At 35.3% G+C, this 13,173-nt stretch overlaps 1 protein-coding gene across 1 annotated transcript in view; it reads right to left on the bottom strand.

Annotated features, from left to right (window-relative positions):
- nell2b (neural EGFL like 2b) overlaps positions 1-5,438 on the bottom strand; it is a 48,961-nt gene extending 43,523 nt beyond the window's left edge. Inside the window, exons 1-2 of the mRNA XM_058774213.1 lie at positions 5,132-5,438; positions 4,363-4,491 (exon numbers count right to left, since the gene is read on the bottom strand). Of these exons, the coding sequence (XP_058630196.1) occupies positions 4,363-4,491; positions 5,132-5,183 (181 nt within the window). The 5' untranslated portion in view covers positions 5,184-5,438. The remainder of the gene's footprint in view (positions 1-4,362; positions 4,492-5,131) is intronic.
- Between the last annotated feature and the right edge of the window lie 7,735 nt (positions 5,439-13,173).

The raw sequence follows: 13,173 nt of genomic DNA, 5'->3' as shown, positions 1-13,173 counted from the left end.
TTTTTTGTTTTGTTTTTTGGGGCTTTGTGCCAAGATTGTGTTTGCAGACAGTACAAATACCCTACAACGGCATTTTAACTAAATAAGATTAACGTCATACTATTTTAAGAATAAAGTCAAAATTACAATAATAATATCATGTTATTTTGTTTGAAGTTAATGTGAAAATTACACTCTGCAAAAAAAAAAGAAAAAGAAAAGTCTGTAGCATCCAACCTATCATTCTTAACATGAAAAACAGCAATAAAACGTAGGCTTATAGATGGTTTTGAAACTCTAATTGATCGATTTCATGAGACATTCGTTTTTAATCAATTGTTCTGATTTTTTTTTCAATGTGCATTCAAATATTTATTCATTTATTTCGTGCTGCAAATATTAAAGAGGTAAATATAATTGATTCACATGCCGCTTGAACTGAGGCGAAGTTACCTCACTACAAATAAAAGAGCGTAAACACATTTATTGTTTATCTGATCTTAAAATTTACAGAAGGATGAGACTTCGTATTATAATAAAAAAGCACAAAGCTTATTGGGGGGGGGGCCTACAAATTTTTTGCATATGGGCCAAGGGCTGACTTGCTACGCCACTGGTGCAGAACGTTTTCGGGTATTAACCCTTCCTCAGTGCCATGTGCTACCAAGCAGGAGTAGAAAGAAACATAGAAATATATACCAATAAAAATCTCATGACTCCAGCAAAAATACATGGCACTGAGGAAGGGTTAATACCGGAAAACGTTCTGCACTTTTGCACCTTTTTGCACATATTTTTGTGACCTCTGAAAAATAAATGAAATAAGCCTTTTGGGCTGAATCTGGACGAGTGCGGATCTCTTTCATCTTTGTATCATAGTACTTTACAAGTACAAATTAGTACCTTTTGAGGTACCACCTCAGTGACAGGTCTGTACTCTTTTTTTCTGTGAGCATACTGTGATAAATATGTAACTGTGATTACTCATACCAAGATATAAGATTTTGTTCATACCGCCCACCCGCACTTACTCAATAGCACAATGTCTGGCTACAGTGGCACTATAACATGTTTAGCCTTGAATTATCTTTAATATCTCCCCCTCCTCCTCCTCCTCCTCCTCCTCCTCCTCCTCCTCTCCTCTTCTCTTTTCTCCTCTCCTCTCCTGTATAAACAGCACAGCATGGATGTCATTGACGGACATTGATAGGTCTCTCATCTGCATTCTGCACATTTATGACCTTGTCTCGAAGCCTGTCTGTTAGATCCCAATTCCGCAATCCCACTGGCATTTACTGGAGCGCCAATCAATACTGTGGAGGTGCCATCTTCCCAAATTAGAACAAGACTATTGCCTCCACAGATATCAAATGCTTCTGCTTATCATAAAATGTCAGACTTTTTTCCCCCTACCAAATATGCATGCATCCCTAAGTCTGTCTAATGCAATGTGGATGTGGTTATGGGTGTACAGTTGCACACGTACAATGTATACAGTATGAATACATTCCCCAGAGCAGCAATGTCTCATACACCATTCATACTGCAGTGCGGAACAGAAGTGATGACACAGATGCTGGCTAACTGCAAACCTAGAACGTTACTGCACGCATAAAAATCTGTCATCATCAGAGGTCATGGGAGTGGTGACAGCATAGCGCTTAAGTAACTAAAAGGTTGGTGGTTTTGTCCTAAGGTGCCGAAGAGCAGTTGAGCCAGAAAGCAGAGAATGACCATCACCATTGTGCCCTTGAGCAAGACACTTAACCCCAAACTGCTCAAAGCGGGATGTCAATCTGGATAAACAACCAGCTATAAATCACCAGAGGGACACCGATGCTATAGACAGATCTGCTAAAACAGCCTTCCAAATACACAGAATGGAATGAAATAGAACAGAACAAAGAACAGAAACAGTATAATAGAGTGAGAGAGAAAAACGAGAAAAAGAATTGAATAGAAGAGAACAGAACAGAACAGAACAGAACAGAACAGAACAGAACAGAATAGAATAGAATAGAATAGAAAAAATGCAGCAGACAGGATAGTGTAGAATAGAACAGACAAAGACAGACAAATGGAACAGGATACAGTAGACCAGACATATAATAAAACAGAATAGAACAGAGTAGAGTAGATGTAGAAATGGAATAGAATGAACAGAATAGAATAGAACCAAACAGAACAGAATACAAGAGAAGACTAGAATAGAATGGAATAGAATAGAAGAGAATAAATATTCAATAGCATAGAATACACAAATAATACAAAAATAGATTCATAAAGTAGAGAGAACAGAACAGAACAGAACAGAAAGGAATAGAGAAGAAATAGAATAGACCAGGTGGAGAGCAGGTACAGACTACACAACGAATAGAGAATAAAACAATATAATACAGCAGATCAAACAGAAGAGAAGAGAAGAGAAGAGAAGAGAAGAGAAGAGAAGAGAAGAGAGAAGAGAAGAGAAGAGAAGAGAAGAGAAGAGAAGAGAAGAGAAGAGAAGAGAAGAGAAGAGAAGAGAAGAGAAGAGAAGAGAAGAGAAGAGAAGAGAAGAGAAAACAATGAAGAAGAGCAGATATAGAAAAGACAAAGAATGGAACAAAACAGAACAGAATACACTAGAACAGGAATAGAATAGAATAGAATAGAATAGAATAGAATAGAATAGAATATATATATATATATATATATATATATATATATATATATATATACACACAGTGTATATATATATATATATATATAGAATAGACAAGGCATAGAATAGATCAGAGTAGAACAGAATACACTAAAGCAAGTACAGACTACACAAAGAATAAAGAAAAAAATTATAGAACGCAGTAGATCGCATATAGAACAGAACAAAACAAAACAGAATAGGATAGGATAGAATAGAACAGAGAAGATATAGAATAGACAAGGCGTAGAATACATCAGAATAGAAAAGAAAACACTAGAGCAAGTACAGACTACACAAAGAATAGAGAAAAAAGGGTAACACTTTAGAATATAGAACACTAATTCACTATTAACTATGACTTTCCCCTCAATAAAGTCCTAATTTGCTGCTTATTAATAGTAAGGTAGTTGTTAAATTTAGGTGTTGGGTAGGATTAGAGATTTAGAATAAAGTCATGTAGAATAAGGCATTAATGTGTGTTTAATTAGTACTAATAAATGGCTAATATTATAGTAATATGCATGCTAATAAGCAATTACCGAAAAAAGAATAGAATACAGTAGATCACACATAGAAAAGGACAGAACAGAAAAGACAGAATAGAATAGAATGCAGTAAAGCATATATAGAAAAGACAAAGAATAGAACAAAATAGAACAGAATACACTAGAGCAGTAATAGAATACAGTAGATCACACAAAGAACAGAACAGAATAGAATTGATTGCAGTAGAGCAGATATAGAAAAGAGAAAGAATGGAACAAAATAGAACAGAATACACTAGAGCAAGAATAGAATAGAAAAGAAAAGAATAGAATAGAATAGAATAGAATAGAATAGAATAGAATAGAATAGAATAGAATAGAATGCAGCAGAGCATATATAGAAAAGACAAAGAATAGAACAAAATAGGACAGAATACACTAGAGCAGGAATAGAATAGAATAGAATACAATAGAATGCAGTAGAGCATATATAGAAAATACAAAGAATAGAACAACATAGGACAGAATACACTAGAGCAGGAATAGAACAGAACAGAATAGTGACCAGCAATCAATAACAAAAAAATTCTGCAAAATTTAGCAGAATACTTTAGTTGGTAACTAATACTTTAGTAATACTTTAGAAAGAGTACAGTAGAAGAGAGAAGAAAAGAGTATACAATACTGGAAAGAAGAGGAGTCAATGACATGAAAAACTTAATTTTAAAAGCCCTAGAAACCGACTTCTTTGGTAACTGGTTCTATTTATCATACTGTAACTCTAGAGCCATAAACAGCATCATCCTGGCATTCAGAGTGAGCCATGGAGCCAGATGTTATTCCCTTCTCTACTCGCTGTCCTCATTAACTATATCTCTTGAATGGGATGACAGTTCTTTGATGGGCAAGAACTTGCTGCTTAACACAGGAGCCTGTTTACTCCTGGGATTGATGCTTCACTGTTGGGTTGATCCATTTTTCATGAGAGATTAAGTGGGATCTGGAATTATGCCATTCTAAACCAGCTGTCTGCTTGGCTGTTTCCTCTCACCAGATGTTGACAATGGATTCCAATTTCTCTAAATTGATGAAGCTCACAGTGAATGCGTTTTTTTCTGAAAAGCTTCTGTGATGTCAGTTACACTCTGATACTAAAACAAAAGTAAAGAATCACGTGCCAGCTCGATTGACTTGTTAAATGCCAGTTACACGCACCTTCGAACAGATACGCTCTGCTCTCATTGTGGAACCCCTGGACCTGGGAAACTCCAGCACTTGACCTCACAAGATCAAACTCCTGGAAGATATCCACATGTAATGCTGGATCAACCCCCAAACCTGAAGCTAAAGACAATAAACATAAGGAATCATTTACAAACAGAATCGAATAAAAGCAATTAAATATAGTCAGTCATTGACTATAAAGACACTTTAATATAAATATCTGCTTTTGTATATTTACACATAGAGATGACCACCATAATAATACATCTGGTCAAATAAAAGACCGCATAATATATTAATATACTTTTTTTTTTTTTACTTACAGAAAATATTAATTTAATACATTTTAAATATTTTAATATATACAGTATATTAAAATATGCAGTCTTGGTTAAATGATGAATAAAATAGGCTACTAATTAAAAACTAAAGTTTTACAGTATCTGACAGTATTACATGCATAACTTTTTTAACATTTATGGTAAGCTAACTTACAGTTAACAGGTATTCACAGTTGCATTTTTATTCTTTTTTTATTTTTATTATACGTTAAATATACACATTTTAAATAACCTAGAATACATTTATATATAATATTTTCATATTTATACAAAAAAAATTTCACATCTCAAAATTTCGGTTGCTCAAACACTAAGTGTAACCACCCACTATACAAAATATAAGCATCCCATAACCATATAAGCACCCATCCCGTTGCCGAAATTCACCGGCAATAAGACGTCTGCAAATACAAGCTTACCGCAGAAAAGTCCGAGAGTGCAAAGCGCAAAATAAAGTTTGAATAATCCCATTGTGAAGGAGGTGAGAGATACGCCTATTCCATCATGCTGATGTTCTGCTGGATACTGAGCGAGATGCGCATCAGTGATACATCTCCAATAAACGCATCCTCAAATCTTCATTACACTTGGCCAAAACTTTAGCAAATTAACACGGAGATTTAAAGCAAGAATGAAAACTCCATCAGACGAAAATTCAGCTTCTGGAGATGTAGAGTACTCTAGTGAATGAACGGTCAGTGGAGAGATGCAGGTGCGTCTGTCCTCCCTTACGACCAGAGAGAGAGGGCGAGCGAGCGAGAGAGACAGAGAGAGAGAGAGAGCGACTGAACAAGCGTACCTGCAGCTCAAAAATCCTGCCATCTGCTGGTCATGCACATGAACATGTTTAGCCTATAAAAATTCACACAAAATTTGAAGTTTGCAGATACAGTACGCATACAATACCACAATAATAGCTTTTATTAAAGACGTTAACATTATTACATGCTCAAGTAGCTCAAATAACCTTCATTCACAATCATTCATGAATTTTCCTATGGGAGACAGCTCGTTGGCTTTAAATGTGTATTTCAGTTTCATTCATTTTATGGTTCTTACAGATTGTTTAAGTGTTTATATTTCGCTAAAAAGCATTTAAAAAATCTTATTTTGTCTGAAATGTATGAAATCATCCACCTTTTTTCTTAACGCTTAAGTAGGTTAAATTATTTCCTTTGAATGTGCGAGACTTCCGATTCATTAGCTGTTAAAGAAGAATAACAAATAAACGGTAAAACTATCTGCGCTACAAACCAGTGTGTTTCTGATTACGATAATAAATTACAGTAATATGATAACAAATACCAGTTTGCAATATCAAGCAGCAGCATAATGTACTGTTCACCTGTCTTTGCCTAAAATAAATGGAAGCCAATGACACCGGAAGTCTCGCACATTAAAGATAATGGCCGCGTAACACAGGTAAGAACAAAGTTATAAGATATCAAGGATTCTTAAAATTACTCTGATAATTTTATCAAATTTATAATAAGATAGCACACGTACGTCTGCAAGATGTCTCTTAAAGATTGAATGATCTGGAAAGCATCTGCTGTCTACAAACATCTGATCTGACAGACGCCTGTAAGATGTCAGTGTTACACATTCTAAATCATAAACTCATTAAAGACATCTAATAAACGCCTATTTGACATATAAAAAGGAAACGTCTTATAGATGTATTGCAGATGAGCAAACACTTTAATAAATTCGTCTTGCAGATGTAAATTCAGACGTCAAATAGAGGTCTTCGTGATGTAGGCCTACGTGTGCCATCAAGATCTTGACTTAGTTAAAAATGTGCTGCTTTGATGATTTAACTCCTCCCCAACATGTTAATAAACTAAAAGAACTAATGTAAACCAGTGGCAGTGAACTGATTAAATATTCATCCACTAAAGGCATATGGACAATATTTTGTTGCTTGGATATCCAGAATTATGGTGCTCAGATAACTAAGACACGTTGCCATGGCATCTGCAGTGCATTTGCATATGGAAAAGGGTCAAAGAAGAAGGTCATGTGAGGCAGAATTAATAATTGCTCGACCAATCAAACAGATCATGCATCCAACGTGCATTTTACGATGCGTGTGGCAGACTTGCAGCAGTCATACATGTAGCTCAGCACTGTATTAAAATGGCTGGCTTTCCGAAAATGTTAGTTGCATCTGTTAGCTGTCCATGTGAATTCGGCTCCAACACATTGCATTAAAAAAGAAAAAAGCAGGGAGTTTGTGTGTGCATGCCTATGCTGTGATAGCTCATGCATTATTAATGAATCATTTGGATGCCGAACCTATAAATCTGATTACACGATCCTACCATCACTTATTATTTATTAGAACACTGTAGCTATATGCATTATAGTAATCTAAATGCATATAAACCAGAAACCAGTGGAGAAAACAGAGAGAAAGAGAGCGAGAAACTGCTGGATGTCGTTGCACACACCTTTCAGTTTCCACAATGACAGCTCAAGGCATCAGTTAGACAGAAGGCAGCCTAAAAAGCGATGCACAGGGAGGTAGCTGTCCTCCATATCAGTTCAGTCACTACATAACAACAAGTGTTTCAGACAACAGCCTGTCTGCATGACAATTTTTGTGGCCTCCAATAAAAGCAGCAGTTGGGGACTGCAGTATGAGTTCTGTGATCATTCTCTTAACTAGAGAGAAGAATACAAACCACATAGGACTTTATTCGATTAAGGGAGTGCTTTTTAAATATATTTCTTATTAATATCCCCAATGGTTAGGGCTTGTAAATGCTTTATATTTTATTTTGATCCTTTCAACCTCTTCAGTCCCCTTTGGATGGTGGTGGTGGTGGTGATGTTAGCTAGTCACTCTGTAGCCTTCCTGATACTCAGCTAACAGGGAATGTTCTGGCAAGGTTCTCTCAAAGTTATGAGCACACATTCTTCCAGTAACTTATCAGGTCTTTAATAATAAGGTTCTAAAAAAACTTTAGCACAAAAATGTGATTTCTACATTGTTCAGGGAATGTTTTGTCTACAATGTTTTAGTTTTGAATCATTTTTTGTAATGTTAATACTTAATGTTAGTTAATGTTATTTTAATGTTAGTGTTTCAGAATGTTCTAAGAACATTCAGAAGTAACGTTCTTAAGTTTGAAAAAAGACTTTATATAAAAATACAAAATTATATATATATATATATATATATATATATATATATATATATATATATATATATATATATATATATATATATATATATATATATATATATATATAAACGGGACATTTTGAACATTCAGAGAATATTTGAGAACACTTATGAGAGTGCCAATAAAATGGTTTTAGAAAATATATTTGTCAGCTGAGTAGAAAAAAGTTTAAACCAGTCTAAGGTGGTTTGCTGGTCTCTTGACCTGGTCAGGCTGGTCTTTTAGTGGATTTTATAGTGGCAGCTTAAACCATCTAAAATCATCTTAAACCAAGACCAGTTTAGGACGTCTTTTTTCTCCCAGATGGTTAGTAATTTGTCTTGGTGACAGAAACAACAACAGTCAGACAGTAAAAGAGTAAATAAAAAAAGTATCAAAAAAGATAGCACAATATACCCTATGTAAAAAAAAAAAAAAAATCCACACCTCATAAAAATGACTAAAATGCAAAAATTCAGTCTTATATGTTGCTAAGAGCTCGATAGGTCATGTCTGTGTTTTTAATTAATCAGCACAAAGCCACCTAACTTAATCAACCACTCAAAAACGACTGCAGATCCAACATGACTACTCTTCACCCAAACAACCACTCGCTGCTGTCTCCACTTCACTAAAGAACGAGACTCTCTAAACCTGTGAGAGGCACACACGGCTCTGCAAGTGCAGCATGAAAACACTTATCTGATGCACAAGTACAATCACAGAGGATGGAGTGTTATCCTGATATCACAGGGTGGAGTATTTCTCATCTTCTAAAGCTTAGTGCGTGTTCCTCAGCAGTTTGTGTCATTATGATACAAAGACAAATTGCACTGCGACTATTAATGACTTAGAATGCAGGCATTCATAAAGAGTACAGCATAAGAACATAAAAGTGCTTGAACTGTATACTATTTAGGGTTCAGACATTATCATACACTGCAATAAATTATAAAACATTCTGAATGTACCCTAGTGCAAAATAAATATACTTAAATGTATTTCTAATATACAACAAATACATATTCATATTTTTGTACTTAATAAAATACCCTGCAATTGTACTTTTAGTATACTGATTTGTATACTTAAAGTGTGCTAAATTGGAACAACTAATTTTGTACTTAATGCATTTTATTTGAGTGGAAATAGTGCTGAAGTCCAATTAAAGATATACTTTATATATTTTATTGTGCTAAAGTGGAACTACTGCAGGTATGCTTCAGGTACACTTTAAATATTTTGCTTTAAAGGCCGATATTATTCAAAAATCATACAATCCACATCAATAGTGACATTAAAACACATTTTAGACTTAATATTAAGAAAGTAGTTTGCCAAATAAAGTTTAATAATAATTTTTGTATCATTAAGTCTCGGCCTATCTGTCAGTAAATATGTTAATAGATTATGTTAGAATATGTTAATAGAACTATACTTAGTATGAAATAAATGTATTTTAAAGGTATTACTTTTTTACTAGGGTAAGTTACTACCCATATAATAAGATAACAACAAAACCAATCATTTTAATTTTAAGATCAAAAGATAATATCAAACAATACTGTATATAGAATAAGGGACAAATATTCAAAACGATTTGTTTGTTTAATGCTTGATAAGCAACACCTAAATAAGAAGCAAAGTTGGCTGTGCAACAATAAAAAGACATACAATGCTGACATCTAGTGGAACAAACACAGACACACAATTTCTTATATATCTAACTGTATATTTATGGGACTAAATGGGAACACACACACACACACGTTTGTTTTTGTGAATTGTGGGGACTTTCTATAGTCTTCTATTACTTATATACTGACCAAACTATATTTTATATCCCCTAACCCAACCTTAACCCTAAACCTACCCCTTACAGAAAACATGTTTGCATTGTTACACTTTCAGGTAAACATCATTTACTATTTCAAGCTAGAACCACCAAACTCGGCCCAGACCTTCAGACTAGTCTGACTCGGGTTGCTATATCTCTTCAGACTGATCCGACTTACGGTTTTCCTAAAAGTGAGGATTAAAACTGCAAAAAATCCCATAGACTTACATTGACGGAATGTTCAAATGAGCCAAGACCTTGCCAGCTCCAACAGACAAACATTCAAATGTAAACACACTGAAGCCCATTAGACTCAATCAAGCTTCCCTTCTATGTACTATTTCTAATCTATCTAAATCATGCTATGTACTATTCTAACCCATTCAAACTCATATAAGCTTCCACTCTATCTAATCATGCTAGCAACATGCTAGTAACATGCTAATCATGCTTGAAACATGCTAACATCATGCTAGTAACTTGCTAATCATGCTTGAAACATGCTTGAAACATGTTAACATCATGCTAGTAACTTGCTAATCATGCTTGAAACATGTTAACATAATGCTAGTAACTTGCTAATCATGCTAGTAACATGCTAGTAACATGTTAATCATGGTAACAACATACTAGTAGCTTGCTAATCATGCTAGAATCATGTAAGAAACATGCTAGCATCATGCAAGATACCTGCTGTAACTTGCTAATCATGATAAGAACATGCTAGTAACATGCTAATCATGCTAGAATCATGTTAGTAACTTGCTAATTATGCTAGAATAATGCTAGTAACATGCTAATCATGTTAAAGACATGATGGTAACTTTGCTAATCATGCTAGAAACATGCTAGCAACATGCTAGTAACTTGCTAATCATGCCCCTCCCTGCTGTGTGCACCGTGACAAGATTGACACTGAGTTGGTTGCTCTCTAAGTTCTCTCTCTGAGTTCGATTGCTTCAGTCTGTTGTGCTGCTGAGAGGTTTGTGTTTGTAGCTCCGTGTACCTTCGCTTTTTATTGAATCTCTACCTTACTTTCAATCCCTTTTGTCTAAAGTGATAATATATAACTTAATTCCCACCATATTTCTGGTGTTATATTTCACAAAAGACTGCTTTATAAATAATCTTCCTGACTTATCTCAGTTCCTCGGCATATCCAATAGCTCAGAACAACTTGATGATGTAACAGGAACTATGGACTCTCTCTTTTCTAGCACTTTAGATGCGGTTGCTCCTTTACGCTTAAGGAAGATTAAGGATAAGAGTCCAACACCGTGGTATAATGAGCACACTCGCGCCCTAAAGAGAGCAGCCCGGAAAATGGAGCGCAGCTGGAGGAAAACTAAATTAGAGGTATTTCGTTTAGCTTGGCGGAAAGTACCCTATCCTACAGAAAAGCATTAAAACTGCTAGATCTGATTACTTTTCGTCTCTTCTAGAAGAAAACAAACATAACCCTCGGTATTTATTCAATACAGTAACTAAATTAACGAAAAATTAAGTATCAACAGGTGTTGGCATTTCCCAAGAGCATAGCAGTAATGACTTTATGAACTACTTCACTTCCAAGATCGATACTATCAGAGATAAAATTGTATCCCTGCAGCCGTCAGCTACAGTATCGCATCAGATAGCGCACTATAGATCCCCTGAGGAACAATTCCATTCATTCTCTACTGTGGGAGAGGAAGAATTGTATAAACTTGTTAAATCATCTAAACCAACAACATGTATGTTAGACCCGATTCCATCTAAACTACTAAAAGAGCTGCTTCCAGAAGTCATAGATCCTCTTTTGGCTATTATTAATTCATCATTGTCATTAGGATATGTCCCCAAAACCTTCAAATTGGCTGTTATTAAGCCTCTCATTAAAAAACCACAACTTGACCCCAAAGATCTAGTTAATTACAGACCGAGATACTAGAAAAGGTAGTATCCTCACAATTATATTCCTTCCTAGAGAAAAATGATATCTGTGAGGAATTCCAGTCAGGATTTAGATCGTATCATAGTACTGAGACTGCTCTCATTAGAGTTACAAATGACCTGCTTCTATCATCTGATCGTGGTTATATCTCTTTATTAGTTCTACTGGATCTTAGCGCCATGCTCAACACTATCGACCACAACATTCTTTTGAATAGACTACAAAACTTTGTTGGCATTAGTGGAAGTGCCTTAGCATGGTTCAAATCGTACTTATCTGACCGCCATCAGTTCGTAGCAGTGAATGAAGAGGTATCATATCGATCACAAGTGCAATTTGGAGTACCTCAAGGCTCAGTACTAGGGCCGTTACTTTTCACGCTCTATATGTTACCCTTGGGAGATATTATCAGGAGACATGGTGTTAGCTTTCACTGTTATGCTGATGATACTCAGCTCTATATTTCTTCGCAGCCCGGTGAAACACACCAAATTGAGAAACTAACGGAATGCATAGTCGATATAAAAAACTGGATGACGAGTAATTTTTTACTGCTAAATTCTGAAAAAACAGAGGTGTTAATTATCGGACCTAAAAACCCCACATGTAATAACCTAGAACATTATCTAACACTTGACGGCTGCTCTGTCAATTCTTCTTCATCAGTCAGGAACCTAGGTGTGCTGTTCGATAGCAATCTGTCATTTGAAAGTGTAGAGGATTTTTATTGATATTAATCAGAACTATTCAGACATAATCAAGGTGAATTTTGCCTATAAGGTATCTGTTGAATCTTCCAATATATTCTGAAGGCCTTTGTGTCAAAATGTGTACGTGGCAAAGCAAGGCCTTTGTGTCAAAGTGTGTACGTGGCAAAGCACATCTGGAAGAAATGAGGAGGGGACTTTCTCCCCCATACCAAAAAGTCTAGAGGGTCTCTTCTCCTCTGGGACAGATAGAATTACATACACAAGTGAAATGTATGCAAATGACTTAACATTAGAATCCGCCTTAAATGGCTTGTATATAAACCAGAGACAAAGAACAGTCGAGAAGCTTTTCTGAAGAGAGAGCTTCGGTTTTATTTCGGCCGAATAAAATCTAATTTTTCTGGCATCAAAACTCAAAGTCTTTGTTTCATTCTTCGAACTGCGGGGCGCGACACTTCATTTGGCGTCACGAACAGGATCTGGAAAAGAGCCACAAAGTGTACTGCCGCTTGGAGCAGATTTCAAACAACACGTAAAGGTGGCCACCTTTTTTAATCAGGTAAGCATTTTTGCTTATATAAGATTGTGTTGTTTGCTAAATCTGTTCTTGGTGGTAAGGTCACTTAAATTTTGCTCTTCCAAAATACTAAATTTAAAGATGAGAAGATTTAAAAAGAGGAGTTTTTATTCCAGAAAAAATAACTGCATGCATTATCTGGTTTATTGTTTGAGGTCTTGATGAGTAACTTAAACTGAACTGAGATGATGCAGGTAAAAATACATTGCTAGCAATGGTCTGTGTTTATTTGGG

Source organism: Onychostoma macrolepis, chromosome 04 (genome assembly GCF_012432095.1).
Source record: "Onychostoma macrolepis isolate SWU-2019 chromosome 04, ASM1243209v1, whole genome shotgun sequence".
NCBI lineage: Eukaryota > Metazoa > Chordata > Actinopteri > Cypriniformes > Cyprinidae > Onychostoma > Onychostoma macrolepis.
The sequence above is the reverse complement of the archived record's forward strand: the minus strand, read 5'-3'. Positions and strand labels throughout refer to the sequence as shown.